Source organism: Bos grunniens, chromosome 5, assembly GCF_055505025.1.
Source record: "Bos grunniens cultivar Pamir isolate PY7600 chromosome 5, Bosgru_T2T1.0, whole genome shotgun sequence".
Taxonomy (NCBI): domain Eukaryota; kingdom Metazoa; phylum Chordata; class Mammalia; order Artiodactyla; family Bovidae; genus Bos; species Bos grunniens.
Window position 1 is genome coordinate 47768485 of NC_141169.1, and position 20326 is coordinate 47788810.

Sequence of the window (20326 nt, forward strand, 5' to 3'; positions counted from 1 at the left end):
TGGCAGAGGCATGTGTCAGAGGTGGCCTGATGCAGAGTTGGGGGCGCTGAGTGTAGCAGTGTGTGTATGGGACCTTTTGAAGGAGGTTGCCATTATCTTTGTTACCTCCACCATAGTTTGGCCCCAGGTAAACAACTGGGAGGGAACACAGTCCCGCCCATCAACAGAAAATTGGATTAAAGATTTGCTGAGCATGGCCCCACTCATCAGAACAAGACCCAGTTTCCCCCTCAGTCAGTCTCTCCCATCAGGAAGCTTCTATAAGCCTCTTATCATTCTCCATCAGAGGGCAGACAGAATGGAAACCACAACCACAGAAAACTAACCAATCTGATCACATGGACCACAGCCTTTTCTAACTCAGTGAAACTATGAGCATGCCCTGTAGGGCCACCCAAGACAGATGGATGGATCAAAGTACTTACAGGTTGTTTATTTTTAAGGAATTGTTTATCCAACTTGGATTAACCTTGTTCTTACCTCTCTTCTTTACTTTTATTATTGAACCTTTGGCTGTTTCCTTCCCTTTTGCATTTTGTTGTTGTTTAGTTGCTAAGTCATGTCTGATTCTTTTGTGACTTCATGGATTGTAGCCTGACAGACACCTCTGTCCATGGGATTTCCTTGCAAGAATTCTGGAGTGGGCTGCCATTTCCTTCTCCAGGGGATCTTCCCGACCCAGGGATCGAACCCATGTCTCCTGCATTGTAGGTGGATTCTTTACTGCTGAGCCACTAGTGAAGCCTGTTTGTGTATTTATTCACTCAATTATTTCCCACATACATATTACACACTTAATATTTAAGTAGTGGGTGTGCAACAGGAGAGAGGGAAACTCAAAGCCATCGTTCTACTTGATATTGATGTGAAGTGAAAGTTGCTCAGTAGTGTCCGAATCTTTGAAACCCCATGGACTATATACTTCATGGAATTCTCCAGGCCAGAATACTGGAGTGGGTAGCCTTTCCCTTCTCCAGGGTATCTCCCCAACCCAGGGTTTGAACCCAGGTCTCCCCCATTGCAGGCAGATCCTTTACCAGCTGAGCCACAAGGGAAGTCCCTAGTTGATGTTAGCTTTAGTTATAAGGTTAATGAAGAGCTTGAAACCATTAGCTAAAATGGGCTTTTGGAGCATCCATAGCTTTAAAGATTGATTTATTCACTCTATAAAGTATATTTAGCATCTGTGTCATGTTAGCTACTTAATGCATGCCAGCTCTGACCAATCTTTAGAACTGGCTCTATTTCATATTCTTGGTGGCATATTTTGGTGTTTAATACACTTTCAGGAAGAACACTTTAAAGATCCTTGTGTAATTTAAATAGTATGTTTCCATTAACAGTCACACTAAATCTGATTCATTCATTGAACAAATGCTTATGGTTCATCTGCATTGCCAGGCAATGTTCACAGATGGGAAGTAGAGCAGCATACATGAGGGTAAGAGGCTTCCTAGATGGCGCTAGTGGTAAAGAACCCACCTGCCAATGCAGGAGACATAGAAGACTCACGTTTGATCCCTGGGTCGGGAAGATCTCCTGGAGAAGGAAGTAGCAACCCACTCCAGTATTCTTGCCTGGAGAATCCTCATGGACAGAGGAGCCTGGCAGGCTACAGTCTGTAGGGTTGCAAAGAGTCAGATGCGACTGAAGTGACTGAGCACGCATGCACACACATGAGGGTAAAGGTCCTTCCTCTCACAGAGATCATATTCTAGAAGAGAAAAAAACAGATCACATATAAGTAAGCACATTATGAAACAAAGTAATTTCTGACAGGCAGAAGTGACAGTAGGCTGTATCACAGTGCGGGCATCTGGGGTGACCTATGCTATATGGTGGAGATGGCAATGGCACCCCACTCCAGTACTCTCGCCTGGAAAGTCCCATGGACTGAGGAGCCTGGTGGGCTGCAGTCCATGGGGTCGCTACAAGTCAGACACAACAGCGAATTCACTTTCACTTTTCACTTTCCTGCATTAGAGAAGGAAATGGCAACCCACTCCATTGTTCTTGCCTGGAGAATCCCGGGAACGGGGAGCCTGGTGGGCTGCCGTCTGTGGGGTCGCACAGAGTCGGACATGACTGAAGTGACGCAGCAGCAGCAGCAGCATGCTATATGATAGGGCCTTGGTGTTTGTCCATCCTACATGTAATCATTTGCCACTGCTAATCAGTTTGGGATATATTTTGAAGGTATAGCTGATAAATTGGATATGGGAGGTCTAAAGGAGAGATCAGGGATGACTCTGGCTTCCGGCCTGAACAACTAGAAGAGTAACACTGGCTAGTAAGATGAGAGCTAGGATGAAAGATGCAGGGTTGAGGACTGTCTTTAGAGTTTCTGACCTTGTTATCTTGGAGATGTCTATTATGCATCTTAGTAGGAAGTTGGATATGGTTAAGTGAATCTGGAGCTTGAGGGATCATAGTACATGGAGAATATAAACACAGCAGCCTTCTCCTTTTATTTAATGCTATAGGACCAATTATAAATTGCACCAAGATACTTTTGTGTTTATATAGCTTTGCTGACTTCATTTGAAATACTTAAAAAGCATAATATACTACATACCTGTTTGGTGCACTGTATAACCAGTTGGTAAAATCAGTGCAGAAAAAAATTAATTTAGACATATACTAGATAGTATGCACACTTGCAAAACTAATTTGGTTATTTTGAAAGAGTTAGAAACAAACTCTATATTCCATACAATTCTTTTGAAAAAATAATCCAATAGAAAAGAATTTACATTATTTTTTCAAATATATGTATTTTTGTACAAAAACAGATTCCAACCTTTCCTGACAAGATTTTACATTTTGTTTTTGCCATGAGGCTAAATTTCCTGGCATGAAATAATTAGAATAAGTGAAACTTTCATAGGTAGACCAGAAATTCTTTCCTTGGATTGGCCTTTGAGTTACATGGATTATGAAATTATTCTCTCATAATCCAGAACTCCAGAAAATTCAATTCCAAAAACATCTACTGGGGGTTAAAAATAGAGAAAGGCAGAAATGGGTTTTTTTCAGTGTCCGAAGAACATAAGGAATGGTTGATGTTTTTTTTCTTAAGAGTTAAGATCAAGCCTAATTTAGTTTTTCTAACAGATAGCCATTATTAATTCTCAAACTGAAAAGAATCTTTCATAACCTGACCTTAATTTCTGTAGGACCCAGATAGGATTCTCTTCATGGGTGCATTGTGTCAAGATAAACCTTCTTGGGGCAACAGAAACAATGATCAGTGCCAGTCATCATCTGGGACAAATTCCTTGACATGTCCTAGGTGGTCACTGTTCTATTTCTAAAGCTCCCCCAATATTTATTTGGGCCAACTCAGTGCCTGGGGGTGGGTGCTCAAGTGGTTTCCATCAGAACTGAAATAAACTTGATAAATTATATAAGACTCATCCTTCTATCCATTCATTTCATCTTTAAACATGTATTGAACATCTACTCTGTGACCAGTGCTCTTCCAGAGACCAAAGATCTAAACTTAGTAAGATCTTAAGTTAGTAAGATATGACTCTTGTTCTATGTCCTACCAGTCTAGAAAAAAAAGTGCTTTAAAATGAGGCCTTTGCAATGCAGCATGAACTGTACTAGGTAAGTCGGCAATGGTACCCTAGTCAACCTACTCTAATATATCCTCATTATGCTGCTGCTGCTGCTAAGTCACTTCAGTCATGTCCGACACTGTGCGACCCCATAGACGGCAGCTCACCAGGCTTCCCCGTCCCTGGGAATCTTCAGGCAAGATCGCTGGAGTGGGTTACCATTTCCTTCTCCAGTGCATGAAAGTAAAAACTGAAAGTGAAGTTGCACAGTCGTGTCCGACTCTTAGTGACCCCATGGACTGCAGCCTACCAGGCTCCTCCATCTGTGGATTTTCCAGGCAAGAGCACTGGAGTGGGGTGCCATTGCCTTCCCCGATCCTCATTATGAGCCCCACTCAAATCCAGTGGTTTACAACAAATGTCATTTCTATTCTTCTGCTCACAGGTATGCAGGGAGTTTGCAATTGGGTTAATTAAGTCTGGGCCCAGCCTGGGCTTCCCTCTTGACTCAGCTGGTAAAGAATCTGTCTGCAATGCGGGAGTTAGATTCCTGGGTTGGGAAGATCCCCTGGAGAGGGGAAAGGCTACCCACTCCAATATTCTGCTCTGGAGTATTCCATGGAAGGTATAGTCATGGGGTCACAAAGAGTTGGACACAACTGAGCATGTCCTTTCACTTTCCAGTCTGGCAGCTCTGCTTCAGGCTGCAGAGCTTCAGTGGTGGGTGTAGGTCTGCTCCATGTCTCCATTCAGGTCTGTCTCCCGTTTAAGATGTAGTGACTTACTGGCTGTATTTTCTTGGAACATCACAGGGAAGTCAAGACAGCAAGTCGAAATTTGTTTTTCACGCCTCCACTCACACCTCTGTCTTCTCCATGCTCTGTTAGCCTAGTGGATGTGGACGTGGCTATATTTCCACTATGTAACAGCTCTCCCACTCTCGGTGAGCAAGGTTAGGCAAATCTTGTCTCTTCAGCCATTCTTCATCAATTATTCATTCATCCATTTATTCACTCTTCATTCCATCTTTCATCCGGTCATCAGACATTGAGCATATAACACGATCTCCCAAATGAGAACACAAAGGTAAAAAAAACACCATTACATTCAGGCAGGGGCGTCAAACTTTTGCACTAAGGGAATTTGAAAAGCAAATGCATTCCGCTTGCAGATGTTTAACTTCACTTCGCATCTAAAGTTTTTCACCATACTTTTCATCATTTATATATTTGCAAAATAGATAATTTCCAGCACACTGTAAAATTTAAATAAATCTTTAAGATAATTCATTTGAGTGTTTAGAGCGACAGCAACATTCAACTAGCTATAGCAATTTATTATAATTGTCATTTAAAGATACTGTTCAAGTGGTATAACTCTTGAGAGACAGCATAGCATGATAGTTAAAAAAGCATAAACTCTAAACTGCCTGGTTTACTATTAGGAAGTTATATATATTATTAAAAAGCAGAGACATTGCTTTGCCAACAAAGGTCTGTCTAGTCAAAGCTATAGTTTTTCCAGGAGTCATGTATGGATGTGAGAGTTAGACTATAAAAAAAGCTGAGTGCTGAAGAATTGATGCTTTTGAACTGTGGTGTTGGAGAAGACTCTTGAGAGTCCCTTGGACAACAAGGAGATGCAACCAGTCCATCCTAAAGGAGATCAGTCCTGGGTATCCATTGGAAGGACTGACACCGAAGCGGAAACTTCAATACTTTGGCCACCTAATGCGAAGAACTCACTCATTTGAAAAGAAGGCAGGAGGAGAAGGGGAAGACAGAGGATGAGATGGTTGGATAGCATCACCAACTCAATGGACATGAGTTTGAGTAAACTCTGAGAGTTGGTGATGGACAAGGAGGCCTGGTGTGCTGTGGACCATGGGGTCGCAAAGAGACATGACTGAGCAACTGAACTGAACTGTATATATTAAATCATCTATTTAATGGTTATATGATCTATGGTATGTAATGGTTACATGATCTATGGATTTCATTTAAAACTAGTAAATACGCCACCATCAGCTGTGCAGCAGAGAGCAAGTTACTTAACTATTCTGTGTCTCCTTTTCTCATCTACAAATAAGGACAAATTACAGTACTAACTTCATAAAATTGTCGGGAGGATTAAATGAGTTCATGAAGCTCTTGGAGACTGGCTCAGTGCAATAGATACTTAAATTTGTTTTTGCCATATTGTTGTTGTTCAGTCGCTCAGTCATGTCCAACTCTTTGCGACCCCATGGACTGCAGCACACTAGGCTTCCTTTTCCTTCATTATTATTATTATTAAGGGTTAATTGAAAACAACCTTATAGGAAGCAAGAGCAAAGGGAGGTAAAGGTGATAAGTAAATGAAACATATATTTATAATTCTCCCTGAAATATAACAATGATAGCAGATAAGGAAAAATATGAATGCCATTTTACATACCACGCATTAACTAACTAGACTGTTGAGTCGAGGGAGACTGTGAGGAGGCAAGAGTTATGTTAAGAGAGACAGAAGCAGAGAGTAGTCAGAGTGTAGAGGAAACATCGTTTATTCTGCTCCAAAGTAGGGTCAGAGGTGCACCAGAAGACATAGGTCCATGGACTTCTCTGGCAGTCCAGTGGTTGACTCTGCACTCCTAATGCAGAGGTCATGGGTTCTGTCCCTGATCAGGGAACTAAAAATCCTACATGCTGCATGACATGGCAAAAAAAAAAAGAGAGAAAGAAAAAAGACATAAGTCTAAGAATGGGCCTTGTATAATTTCTGGAGAATCTGATGGGAACCTCAGGTTTGAATGTTCGTGGGGAATAGAGAAGCTGGGAGTGATGTCTGAAATATTTTCAAACATCAAAATTTTGTGAATCTAAATTCTTTTTTTTTCCTTTTTATTTATTTATCTTTTATTTTTTAACTTTACAATATTGTATTGGTTTTGCCATATAGCAAAATGAATCCACCACAGGTATACATATGTTCCCCATCCTGAACCCTCCTCCCTCCTCCCTCCCCATACCATCCCTCTGGGTCGTCCAAAATTTTGTGAATCTAAATTCTTAAAAAATATATGTAATTAGATTACCTATCTTTTGTTAAGTAAGGTATCTTCACATTACTATCATTACTACAAAAAGAAAAAAGGATTTATTGAGCATCTGCTCAGTGAGTGCCTGTCTCTGTGTGGATGTATCTCTACCCACAGATATTACGCCTGAGGAGAGTTTGGAAAACATTTACTTGTACATTGAAAGCATTTTACTTCAGGCTCTGGTGCTGTTTTAACCATGAGCTATTGTTTTGTCATTTATTTTTTTAACAGTGAAAACAAGTGTTTTCATTACTGAGATAAATGTACAAACTAGAGCACTGGTAGATTGCAGGGCTTTGGTGATTTTATCTAGAATGGCTTCATTCTAGTATACCAACAGTGTTTTCCTTCTAGTAAATCTGACTGCTGTTACTGGCAAAATAATCATTTAAATTCCTTGGATATGCTGTGAAGGACTTGTTTTTAATTTGAAGCATTCCTTTTGGAACTTAGTTTCTCTTAAATTTTGCACAGATTCATAAAGAGCAAGAAAGCACAAAGGATTAGTATTATGCTGTTCATATTTCTTAGGATATTACCTGTCTTTGAATATCAACTGCTGAAATAGTTGAGTGATAAAATTAGTCTTCACACTTCAAAGTATCTTAAACAGGAGAACAAAGGTAGGGTGGGGGTTCAGTTCAGTTCAGTCATCTTATCCTCTGTTGTCCCTTTCTCCTCCTGCCCCCAATCCCTCCCAGCATCAGGGTCTTTTCCAATGAGTCAACTCTTCGCATGAGGTGGCCAAAGTATTGGAGTTTCAGCCTCAGCATCAGTCCTTCCAGTGAACACCCAGGACTGATCTCCTTTAGGATGGAGTACTTGGATCTCCTTGCAGTCCAAGGGACTCTCAAGAGTCTTCTCCAACACCACAATTCAAAAGCATCAATTCTTCAGCGCTCAGCTTTCTTTATAGTCCAACTCTCACATCCATACATGACTACTGGAAAAACCATAGCCTTGACTAGATGGACCTTTGTTGACAAAGTAATGTCTCTGCTTTTCAATATGCTATCTAGGTTGGTCATAACTTTCCTGCCAAGGAGTAAGCATCTTTTAATTTCATGGCTGCAATCACCATCTGCAGTGATTTTGGAGCCCCAAAACATAAAGTCTGACACTGTTTCCACTGTTTCCCCATCTATTTCCCATGAAGTGGTGGGACCAGATGCCATGATCTTAGTTTTCTGAATGGTGAGCTTTAAGCCAACTTTTTCACTCTTCTCTTTCACTTTCATCAAGAGGCTTTTGAGTTCCTCTTCACTTTCTGCCATAAGGGTGGTGTCATCTGCATATCTGAGGTGATTGAGATTTCTCCCAGCAATCTTGATTCCAGCTTGTGCTTCTTTCAGCCCACCGTTTCTCATGATGTACTCTGTATATAAGTTAAATCAGCAGGGTGACAATATACAGCCTTGACGTACTCCTTTTCCTATTTGGAACGAGTCTGTTGTTCCATGTCCAGTTCTAACTGTTGCTTCCTGACCTGCATATAGGTTTCTCAAGAGGCAACTCAGGTGGTCTGGTATTCCCATCTCTTTCAGAATTTTCCACAGTTTCTTGTGATCCACACATTCAAAGGCTTTGGCATAGTCAATAAAGCAGAAATAGTTGTTTTTCTGGAACTCTCTTGCTTTTTTGATGATCCCACGGATGTTGGCAATTTGATCTCTGGTTCCTCTCCCTTTCCTAAAACCAGCTTGAACATCAGGAAGTTCACGGTTCACATATTACTGAAGCCTGGCTTGGAGAATTTTGAGCATTACTTTGCTAGCGTGTGAGATGAGTGCAATTGTGCAGTTGTTTGAGCATTCTTTGGCATTGCCTTTCTTTGGGATTGGAATGAAAACTGACCTTTTCCAGTCCTGTGGCCACTGTGGGTGTGGGTAGGGGTAGGTATTACACACACACAGGAAGAATTCCAGGAGTAGGGCTTCATTTCCTTGGTTAATTTATAATTTAGCTCCACGGTTGTCAGAAAGAAGACCCAAGATGTCTCTATTGGAAATGTATAAGGACATTTTGGATTGTCATAATGATGGGCTAAGTTTGAGAAAAGGGGAGGGAGACCAGCATTTTGTGGATGGGGGCTTGGGGTTCAGTAATTCTAATTGATAAAAGGAGAAACTGTTCCAAATATCCTGCATCTTTACAACATTCGAATATCTATATGAACAAATATTCCTGTAAATGAAGGCTTGTTTGTAATTATTTGAGCCTAGATGCTAGTGCTGCTATATACAGAGGCATGCGTGTTGTTCTGTGTGTGTGTGTCTGTGTGTGTCTGTGTGTGTGCTCACTCAGTGGTACCTGACTCTTTGCGACCCCATGAACTGTAGCCCGCCAGGCTCCTCTGTCCATGGGATTTCCCAGGCAAGAATACTGGAGTGGGTTGCCATTTCCTTCTCCAGGGGATCTTCCCAACCCAGGGATCAAACCTGCATCTCCTGCATTGGCAGGCGGGTTCTTTACCACTAAGCCCCCTGGGAAGCCCGTAGTATCCTCAGAGTAGTTTAACAGAAACCCTGTGTGTTCTGCCTTCTCATCCCTCCCTCCCTGATAACTTCTAGCAACCACTAATCTTTTTACTGTCTCCATAGTTTGCCTTTTCCAGAAAATCATATGACTGGAATCGTCATGTTATGCAGCCTTTTCATATTGACCTCTTCCAATTCAGTCAGTCCAACTCTTTGTGGACTAAATATACATTTGTGGATCTAAATATGAATTTAAAATTCCCCTGTTTCATCCTGGCTTGATAGCTCATTTCTGTTTGACGCCAAATAATATTCCATTATCTGATGTATCAAAGCTTATTTATTCACTCACCTACTGAAGGGCCAGTCATAAACATCTGAATACGGATTTTTGTGTGGACATAAGTTTTCAACTTCTTTGGGTGAATACCAAGGAGTGTGATTGGTGAGTTGTATGTTAACAGTATGTTTAGTTTGGTAAGAAACTGCCAAACTGTCATCCAAAGTTGCTGTGCCATTTTGCATTTCCACCGGCAGTGACTGGGTGTCCCTGTCGCACATCCTCGGGCATTTCGCCATCAATGTTCTGGAGTTTGTCCATTCTAGTAGGTGTAGTGGGTATCTCTTTATTGATTTCGTTTGCAATTCCTTGATGCCACGTCATGTGGAACATCTTTTCATACGCTTATGTGTCGGCTGTAAATCTTCTTTGGTGACATGTCTATTAGAGTCTTAGCCCATTTTTCAACTGGGTAGTTTGTCTTCTTATTGTTGAGTTTTAAGTGTTCTTCGTATATTTTGGATAACAGTCACTTATGAGATGTGCCTTGTGCGGATATCTTCTCCCAGTCTGTGATTAGTTTTTTCATTTTTTTGACATGAGATATTTTTCACCATTTTAATATACAGTGAACACACTAATTTTTACTGTGCTGTCTACCTGTGACTCTACCCTTTTATTTTATGTACATTGTATGGAATGGCTTTTGATTATCTCTTAAGTTTGAAGTTGTTTATTAGAAGTAGGTGCAAAGATCTAACGCCATCTTCTGGTGTCCTCAAATTTACTAATTTAAATATCTATTATTAAATTAATAGATAGTAAATAGATTAATAATTAAATTAATCTATTTAATAATAGATATTTAAATGTAGATTATTGGGTAAGGTATTTTATGTTGAAGTTATATGTTTATGAGTTACATGATCTATGAATTTCATTTAGACTAATTGGAGCATGTTACAAATCACATGCTGCAGTAAAGTGGTGTTGGGTCTGACAGGTTTATTGCCAGGGAACAGTGTGTTTTCCCTGTCTCCCCTTCACTATGTCTGAGCATCTCCCCTCTGGTAACAGGGAGTCTACCACAGTGTTTGGCATCATGCATAATCACTGTGGCATCGAAAAGAGCCAGATTGACTTAATGTCTCAAAGATTTCTCTAGTAGATTGGATGTTCCATATTACTATTCAGAAAATACTCTAACCACTGCTCAATCTAAATAAACACAGAAGGGCCCGAACTAATCAGAGATCTAGGGAACACTGTCAATTGAAGACTTAATCTCAAAATTTGATCTCTTCCACTTTCCCTAAAAGGCAACGGCGAATCTAATTTAGAAGAGTGGGGAAACCATGTAAATGGAATTCAGGCAACTATTACCTACTTCCTAGAAAGAAAAGAATTAGCGTTTAAAAAAATATTTGCTAACATGTATCTGCTATTCTCGGTTGAAGCACATTTTGTTGAATAATTCAATCTGCTTTATTTTCCCATCTTCCCAAGTTTTTTTCTAAGACATTTAATTTTACAATTTAGTGAACATTTAGTTCAACTAAAACCAACTTGTCATAATAATCCGCTTTCTTTACATGAAAATATAAGGGAGCTGAAATTTCTCTTAAATTAGTGTTTTGGAACTGGCAGCATACTACCTCAACCAAGGTTCACAAGTATAAATGCCTGCAGGGGGCAGATGGTAACTGGATGAGTGAATTGGGCCCAGGGGAGGGACTGTGGCTCAGTGGAAAGCACATGTTTATTTATGGTGGCAACCGCCACTCAGTTTTAGTCCATGGTTGCTATGTTGGAACTGGATTCAGAGCTGTCAGATCTTTTGACTTTTCAAGGGAAAAAAGAATGTTTTATTTGTGAAATTCCTAACTTTTAGATGTTAGCCCATTAAAAAAAAAAAAAAAAAAAACTTCAGTGTGAGCCAAACCAAATACATTTGTGGGAATTGCTTGTTCTGTGAAGTGCCATTTGCAACCTCGAAACCTTCCCATCTGTTCAGACTGCAGAGTGCAGTCACTGGGGAATAGCACCACTTACCAGTGTCTGTGGTCTGGGGTGAAAGAGCGCCTCTACAGAAACAGTCCTGTACTTAACTGAATGTATTTGAACTTCACTAATTTGCAAATTGTTGTGGAATCTTAGTTCATTATTGCGTAGCATCAGTTCTTTTAGATTTTAGTTTGCTAAGCTTAGAGTATTTAGGATAGAATGAGGGAAGAATTCTGGGCCCAGAGGTCTGGGCTGGAGGAAGATGGATTAAGGGATCCTGACTTCATGCACCCCACCTCAGGCAGGGTAGCAGGTGTCTCGCCTTCTGTCTTTTGGACCGTGACACATACACAGTGCTCCCTTTCCCTCATGTCATTCACTTCCACCTTTCTTCATCTTCTGTGACCCAAGTAGACCTCCTCTAAATAAAGCGGATTCCCTATTTCTGCTTCCCAAGCATCTGTGATTATTTGTATAGGGCTCTCACCTCCTCTACCACTCTCTTCCAAATCTGTGGCTGAACTTGAAACTCTTCTGTAGCTCCACCAAATCTCATCTTCTATAATAATCTTGTTATAATCACATACCAGAATGTTAACCTCTCAAAATCCTACAAATCTAGGAAAATAATAGAAAGGTGCTTAAGCATGATATCTGTGTATTTACAAGAACAGTCTCAATTTTACTTTGCATTGGTTCTTGTTCAAAAAATGGTTGTTTATCATTGCTTGGGAAACTCTTAGTCTCTTTAAATAGTAGAATTAAAAATCAGTAAACTATAGTGGAGTGTTTTAAGACTGATTTCTGCAAAGAGGTTCTTTTTTTTCGGGGGGAGGGCTGAAAATTTTTATTCAACTGTGTCTTTGATAATTACATTTTTTTAAATTTAAATTTATTTATTTTAATTAGAGGCTAATTACTTTACAATTTTGTATTGGTTTTGCCATACATCAACATGAATCCACTATGGGTGTACACGTGTTCCCCATCCTGAACCCCGCTCCCACCTCCCTCCCCATACCATCCCTCTGGGTCATCCCAGTGCACCAGCCCCAAGCATCCTGTATCCTGCATCGAACCTGGACTGGCGATTCGTTTCTTATATGATATTATACATGTTTCAATGCCATCCTCCCAAATCATCCCCTCTCCCCTTCCCACAGAGTCCAAAAGACTGTTCTATACATCTGTGTCAAAGAGGTTCTTTTATAAAGTATCGTCTATTCTGTATTGTCAGTTCTTTCAGGCTGAACTGGGAGCTAATAACTATAAAGCTTAATGTGGACTCCACAAATTTAGGAGTTATAATAAGTCAGAGGTAGTTGTATAAAATTTGTTGCCTATACAGTCTCACCAGTCAATTCTGAAGGAGATCAGCCCTGGGATTTCTTTGGAAGGAATGATGCTAAAGCTGAAACTCCAGTACTTTGGCCACCTCATGCGAAGAGTTGACTCATTAGAAAAGACTCTGATGCTGGGAGGGATTGGAGGCAGGAGGAGAAGGGGATGACAGAGGATGAGATGGCTGGATGGTATCACTGACTCGATGGACGTGAGTCTGGGTAGACTCCGGGAGTTGGTGTTGGACAGGGAGGCCTGGCATGCTGCGATTCATGGGGTAGCAAAGAGTTGGACACGACTGAGCAACTGATCTGATCTGATCTGATCTGATACAGTCTCTGGGGGAAAGTATATTTGATAGTCATATAACCCCGGATATATGTTTAGCTCAATTAAAAAGAAAAGTCAGCAACTGTTTTCAAACTCGATTTCAATATCACAAGTACACAGAAAGAAAAATTGAATCACTGAATGAAAAATACTTCTTGAATGGGCAAGATAATCTCTGAATTTGTATGATAAAATACTTGGTACTAGATAATACTTGGCAGTGTTACCTGCGTGATCTTGGATAAACCAGTAAAACACCTTTGAACCTTCTTTCCTTATCCATAGAGGTGTCACCTCCTTATAAAGGTTGTTAGGATTCAATGAAAGAAAAGGTTATGTATTGTTATTATTATCATTTATTTAGTGATCTACTCAAGATCCTGACTCCAGATCTTCAAATTGTTAGCTCACCATTTCTAAATCATTCTAGTTTATTTTGGTTGAGGGTGTCAGAATAATAAATGATTTGAAACCACCAGACAGGTGATTTTTTTGTTTAAAGTTGTTCATAAAACCTTTTATAGTATCTTTATGTCAGCATCATTAAGTTTGTGTTTCTCTTCATGGGCATAAAAAAGGGAAATCTCTAGGAACAGGGGAGATTCATGTAATCACTGAGTCTAACTGTAAATCTAACTACACATCTTAGGGCCAAAATATTCTTGGTTGACTAATTTTTACCTCTTTGAGTAAATGTCTCCCTACTCCATCATTAGTAATTAATATCTGAAAATAGAGAGCTGTCAAAATCTAGAGGTGAGACAGATTGCTTGTGAATCTAAGAACAGATAATGCAAAGTGCAGTCACTTTCCTCTGGAAGACACTCTGGGGTGTTCCTACAGACTTGATATTGCATAGATATTGAACGATCTTTATACAGTAAGGAGCTTTTTTTAAAATTACATTTCTGGGAATATGGAGCTACAGAATATTATTAATTTAGTAGGTAATATGCTGACATGATTTGATTCACTATAGTGTAAACAAATCAAATTTTTCCTGGTATTAAAAATTCGCCTTCATTGAAAGATCTGAAAAAGAAACTGGAGAGAAAAAGATTATTCCTGATTAACACTGACCTGTCTAGTCCTTAGTGTACCTCTTCTGCTACTCTGAGGTGTTTCTGATTGTCATACTTAAACACACGCAAAAAATGGTTGAGATTATAGAAACAAAGGACAAATAGGGTATGAGCATTTTCCAAAACTTCTTTCCCTCCTTACATCTTCACCAAGAAGGAGTAAATTTTATTTGCTATTTAGCCCATTCCTTTTCATATTTTTTAAAAAGGTGTAAAAACACAGCCAGATTTATATTTGAGTTCAGAGTAAGCAGAGTTGGATTTTTTGTATTTCTTTCCCCAAAGCATGCAGTTTCCTTTATTTGCTGATTATGGTATGGTGTTACTAAGCCTATGAGAAACCTCTCTGTGAAGTGCATTTTAATATTTAGATCAAACAGCGATTCGAATACATTAATGCCCAGTGGGTAAATGTGTCATTTGAAAGCAGCTGCTGAGCCTTCTCCCTGCTGCTCCAATTAACACATACTGCACACTTTTGTCAGCAAGAGGCAGTGCATATGGATGAAACCACTTTGCAGCTCATTAATATGATATGCAAGAGAGAACTAAGGGTTAATCCATCAGCCCCATGCAAACAATAGTTTGCCAAGACTTTTCCCAAGCCCATGCTTGGGTGCTGGACTCTAGGGTAGGTGAGGAGGGATGAGCAGTAAGAAAAAGTCTGTTCCGTCTCCAGCTTTGGTTCAGTCCATTGACTAACAAGTTTCCCCGCCCCTCTCTCCTCCTACACCCCCGTTCCTGATGATGGAGACATTGGATAGTGAAATTCTAGCGCTGGGACTCCTCGAGTCTCAGCGGAATCGCTGGTTGAACTTTATTTTGTTTTGTTACAAAGCGATTTGAAATTCAACGCTTTGCCCTTGATTTTTTTTCTCGTAGTCTTTCATGATCATTTCACTTTTTCTTTTTCTTAAATGCTTTCTAAATTACACACTTGAAAGGGTATTGAGCAAAGTAAGAAATCTGGTCAGGGTAAACTCATACCGTTGTTATTTTTTCCTCCTCACCCCGGCTAAAAATCTCTGCCTTGCTGGTGGCACCGAGGCAGATGGAAGGGTAGCGCGTCCCCCAGTCCCAGGTTCGGTGTTGGGCATTCATGCTCCACCGAATCCCAAGCAGCTGGGCTGTTGCTCCACTCCTGTGCTGGCTGAGCCAGGTGGTGCGGGGAGTGAGAGATGGACCGCTTCCTGGGATTTGTCAAGCAGATAAGAAGATCCAGGAGAAGAAAGGGGAAAAAGTACCGACCAGAAGAGGATTACCATGAGGGCTATGAGGATGTGTATTATTACGCTTCAGAGCATTTTCGAAGTAAGCGCTTACCCTCCACCCTCCTCCTGTTCCTTCTCGCATGCTGGGGCTCACAATAAACCTTGCGTTCAGCTTTAATCTTAAATGCAAAAGGTTTTCCAGATGGTGTTCTCTAGGAGCTGTTCTGTAAGTACTCAAGTGCTACATTTTGCTTGATTTGTTGCAAGGATAGCTATCAGCATCTAAACAGGATAAAGGGTCCAGATGTATACACAGATTAATATTGGGTTGGCTAAAAGGTTCATTCAGGTTTTTCCCTAAGATGTTATATTTTCAGTGCAATTAATTGATAATGTTAGTATTTTAATGAGTCATTCAAAAAAGTATCTTGCAAGTCAATGTAGTAGGTGGTTAGAATATGTTCTGTTGTAATTATTGCTTTTAGATAACTGGTTTTTTTTTTGTTCTGAGTAAGAGACTAGTTTATTTGCAAGAAATAAATGTTCTTGTTCAAATTGATGCTGATAATTACTGTTCCTCATGCAGACTTCCAGACAGTTATCTATGATTAATCCAAAGTGTTGTTTGTAGAAGGAAGTTCAAATGCTTTTCTCTGATGCATGTTTGTAATTTTATTATTAAGGGGACTCTTACTTGCTGGCAACTAGAAGCAATGATACCTTAAGAAAAACAGAATATATCCATATTAAGGTATTTGTAAATGAGCTTCTAAATAGCAGAGAACTGGAATTTTGTCTTATACTTATTGCTGCTTTAAGTTCCTCGTGAGATTTGCACTTGTCCAATAGTTTTTAAGTGCCCAGAAATGCCTAAAGGTGCAGAGAGAGCAGCTACATGATTTATGAGGTATCTTAAATGGGAGACATTGGCAGTTATGCATGCTCCACACTTACAAAATGCAAGTTATTTTTATCTTCTTGAATAAGAATCTTTATAAACTTGTATTTCAGTTCTAATTTGTCCTGACCTTTTTGATGTCTAACCATGAATATATACCATTCACAACTTTTGAGTGTTGACTGATAATTTAGATTCTGTTTCAGTGATATTGAAATCCATGAGAGTTAGTTTTAAATGCCAGAAATCCTGTTGTGGCTGATGAAAGTTGAGATTTGAAAATTCATGTGATAGCAAAAGCATAATAGTGCAAAATTATAATTCTTTGATATTTACTTGAATAATATGGCTGTGTTGCTTTTCCACAGTAATTCCTGAGTTTTAGAGATGTTTCTTTTTTTTTTTTTTTTACAAGGATAGTCTGTTCTATTGTAGTGACAATCCATGTTTCCTGAACTTAGTTTCCATTGAATTTAACTAAGATTTGTGTCATATCAAAAAGTGCTGTCAGTTTTCATGCATAATTCTGAAAACTTGGAGACTGAAAAAAAGGAAATTTAGAAACTTTTAGTTACTTTGGTGTTCATGGTGCATATTCTCACAACCGAGTCAAATTCACACCTTCTTGGGTTTGTATTATGATGTGTTTGTGCAGATAGAATCAAACAGTCTCAAATGCCTGCTTGTTTTGATAAGAATTGAAAAACAACAAAAGTACTTTATAAGTTTACAAAATGTACCTTCGAGGAGAAATATTTATGGAGATATCTAAAAAATATCCCTAAACTAGACTTTGGAAAATGATATATCAAGGACAGTAGTCATTATACATTAAGTGCAATTTCTTAAAGAGAATCATGTCTGAATCTGATTTGTCAAAGACAAATTTTAAGAATAAAATACTGAATATCGAAAGTCATTTGCCTTAGATGCAAAACTGACATGTTTTCCCTGATGCTCTCTCAAAAAGTACCCAGTATGTAACATATAATTTTGTGGAGTTAGATGTGCATTGAATCCCCAACTTCAAACTGCTGTGTAATAAATAGAAGGTGTCACAATGGGCTCTGACACTTGGGATTTGACATTTCATTAGATGTCAAATAACCAGGGCTTTTAAAGAAGTCCTGTCATATAACATAATGACCTCTCATTGCATCTCTTGGCTTCAATTTCAAGGCCTCTCTGAATGGGATAGGAGAGACATCCCCTTGTATTTTACAGTTATAGGAAAATAGTGATAGTGACAATTGTCTTAAAACCAGTCCTTAAGTAGGTAATATGGTTGGATTCAATTACATTTGCAGCATATCTATTCTAATTAGCCTTTGACACAATTTGAAAATTTTATGCCCTGTATTTCCCTAGATGGCTTAGAAAAATTATTTATATTAAGATTTACAAGTTAGTGAAATATACTGATGACATTCACATCTTAGTTAATGGTGCTGTTGGTAAACCAGAAGTGTCATTATTATTTTTCTCACTGTGATGTTTGTTTCTTGAAAGAAACATACCTCTCTGTTTTGTCAATTTATCCAGTGGTTCAGACTACCACAAGGAATAAGGAACAATTGAACTAGAAAGACCTTCCCAGAAAATTCCTCAATAAGTCTGCCCTTCCTTTAGTTCATTCTCAAGTCTTTGCTGAAATTTAACTTTATCCTAGATAATGTCTCTTCTACTGTAGGGTTTCTGGTTTCAAATTTTACCGTCTTTCCTTCATCTTAGATAAAACACAGCTTATAATTTCATGAAATGCAAAAACTTGAATTAAAATGTCAGTAGGGTCTGATGCTGTGAGAGAGAAGTTGTTCTAACAACGGATAAGTTTTCTGTAACTCCATCAAAACTGAGTTTTAGCAATGATCATGACGATAGACTGATTTTAAATCTTCCCTGATTTTATGTTGACCTAGTGAATATCTCTGTGCATAGGATGACTTTGCTTAGCTTTTTAAAATCTGATTTCTTCACTCATCTATCCTTTCATAATTCTAAAGTTAGAGTTTAAACTAAAACATTGTTTGGAGAAAATCACCATACTTTTATGGGGTTTTGTTTCATAAAATTTAATAGGAGATGAGTTTCTTAAGATTTTTCAAGTTCTAGAACTCTGTGGTTTTAAACTTTGTTTTATTTTCTTAAATAATTCAGGTAAAGGTACTTAGTGAAGGATTTCAACCAAAAAATTCACCTATGTCATGAGGAAATTGTTTTTCTGGCAAGAATTGTCAGTAGGGAGATTCCTGTTCCTCTAAGTTAATAACCTATTACTGAATATCAAGGAGTTTTGTAGAGTGTTTATCAACTTACAAAATTCTGACCATGTTGGTAAGTCCCAGACTTCATCTTTTATATAATCTTATCTACCCGAAACCACCATTTATTCTGAAATTCTCACATAGATGATTCATTTGGTATTTTCACTTAAGAAGACCTGGCACTGATTACAGAACTGATTTATAAACCTTAATGCAACAAAAAGCTAAAAAATGATCCTGAAATTCAATTTCATGATATTTGGTGCTTTTGTTTTCCACCAAATACTTGGTTTTATAGTATTGCCTTTTTAAAGACTCTGATAGATCATATTTTGATTAATTATCATGCAAAATATAAATCCTGACTCTATTTTTATGTATATTTTTACTTAGCCACACTGGATAATTTTCAAGTTCTAAGACAGATAACGTGCATTTTATAAGCATTCTCTAAGTGCTATTCATATCCATGATAGGGATACTGATGTGCCAGAATCCAGGCAGGGCAGGGTTATTGAATGACTTTAAAAGGAAGAATTTGTTTATCCCTTTTGAATATTAAAGTATGTGAGCCACTTCCACCTGTGGCCCTGGCACCTTTCTGCACGTGTAATGCCTTTGAATTAGTCATGGAGTTCCTCCAAGGTAACCACTCTGCTCTGCTTTCATCCTCACTCACCTGGGCAGGTGAGCGCTGAGCAGTGAAGCTGCTCAGGGCAGTCCTCAGTGACCCATTCACCTTTCCAGATGAGGTCCTTTCAGGAAAATCAGAGAAAGAGGGGGAACGGGAATGTAGTTTAGATCTTTTGAAAATAGATCATTTGCATTAACAATTTTTTTGTTCTTTTGTTGTTATTTGCCTATTCTAATAGATATTGAGCAACAATTGTGATGTGCATCCATAAAAGTTACTTTATTAAACAATGTCTGCATCTGAAGTCTGGATTAGTCAAGTAAGGCCTTAAATTGCCTGAGATGTTCAAACTGCATTTTAAGAGTGCTGTTCACTTTCTTTTATTTCATTTTAAAATGTCCTGCATTGTTTTTGTGGAGAAAAAAAGTTTTGGTAGTGGGTATTTGTAGTGTGAGACTTTTTAGGAATTGGTGTAATTAGTTCAAGTAACTTCTTCTCACTAGTTTCCTCTACAAGTTTGGTTTTTGTAAAGTCATGCAACCACGTCCTCTCTGCTTCCTGGAATTGACAGATTCGGATTCTCTCTCTTGATAAGTGTGCCAGAAGGATAGAGTGAGAACTTTCACATACACTTGGGACAGATGGCTGTCCCTGCTCTTCTGTGTGCAAAAGCTGAACACACAATCATAGGGGGTAGGGGTGGGAGCGGGGGAGGAAAAGGGAGGGAAGAGAGGGTAGCACATTTCATTGGTCAGCCTTACTTCTCCAAGGTTTCCAAGCATCAAAGCCATTTATTTCTATGTTAAAAACAGTAATCTTTGAACTGGCAGGTCTTGGATGTAAGATCCTGGATGATTCAAACCTTAGCTGTACTTAGTTTGATTCGCAAACTCCCAAACCAGAAACATTGATTATATTTCAGAAACAGGGTAAACTTGCTTGTTTATGGACTACACTGCTTATTTTTCTTTTCTAAAAATTGCTTTCCATCTCTAGTACATTTGTTGGTTGAAAATTGATTGGCCACCATGTTGCATTTGTCTGGGATGTTTTGTATCATCAACTCTATTATCTCAAACTGTATTTTTTTTTCCACATGGAATAGTTTAAAGGAATATTAGCACTGAATATAAGAATTCATTTGTCCACCTGAGTCTTTT

The 20326-nt window shown here is 38.9% G+C and overlaps 1 protein-coding gene across 20 annotated transcripts in view; it reads left to right on the forward strand.

Annotated features, from left to right (window-relative positions):
- GRIP1 (glutamate receptor interacting protein 1) overlaps positions 1 to 20326 on the forward strand; it is a 754369-nt gene that overhangs the window by 281859 nt on the left and 452184 nt on the right. For 19 of the 20 annotated variants that reach the window (XM_086400138.1, XM_086400118.1, XM_086400137.1 and 16 more), the window contains exon 1: positions 15190 to 15470. The exons of the other annotated variant lie outside the window; for it this stretch is intronic. In XM_086400138.1, the coding sequence (XP_086256264.1) occupies positions 15338 to 15470 (133 nt within the window). In that variant the 5' untranslated portion in view covers positions 15190 to 15337. Of the gene's footprint in view, positions 1 to 15189; positions 15471 to 20326 lie in introns of those variants that run through there. 20 annotated transcript variants of the gene reach the window in all.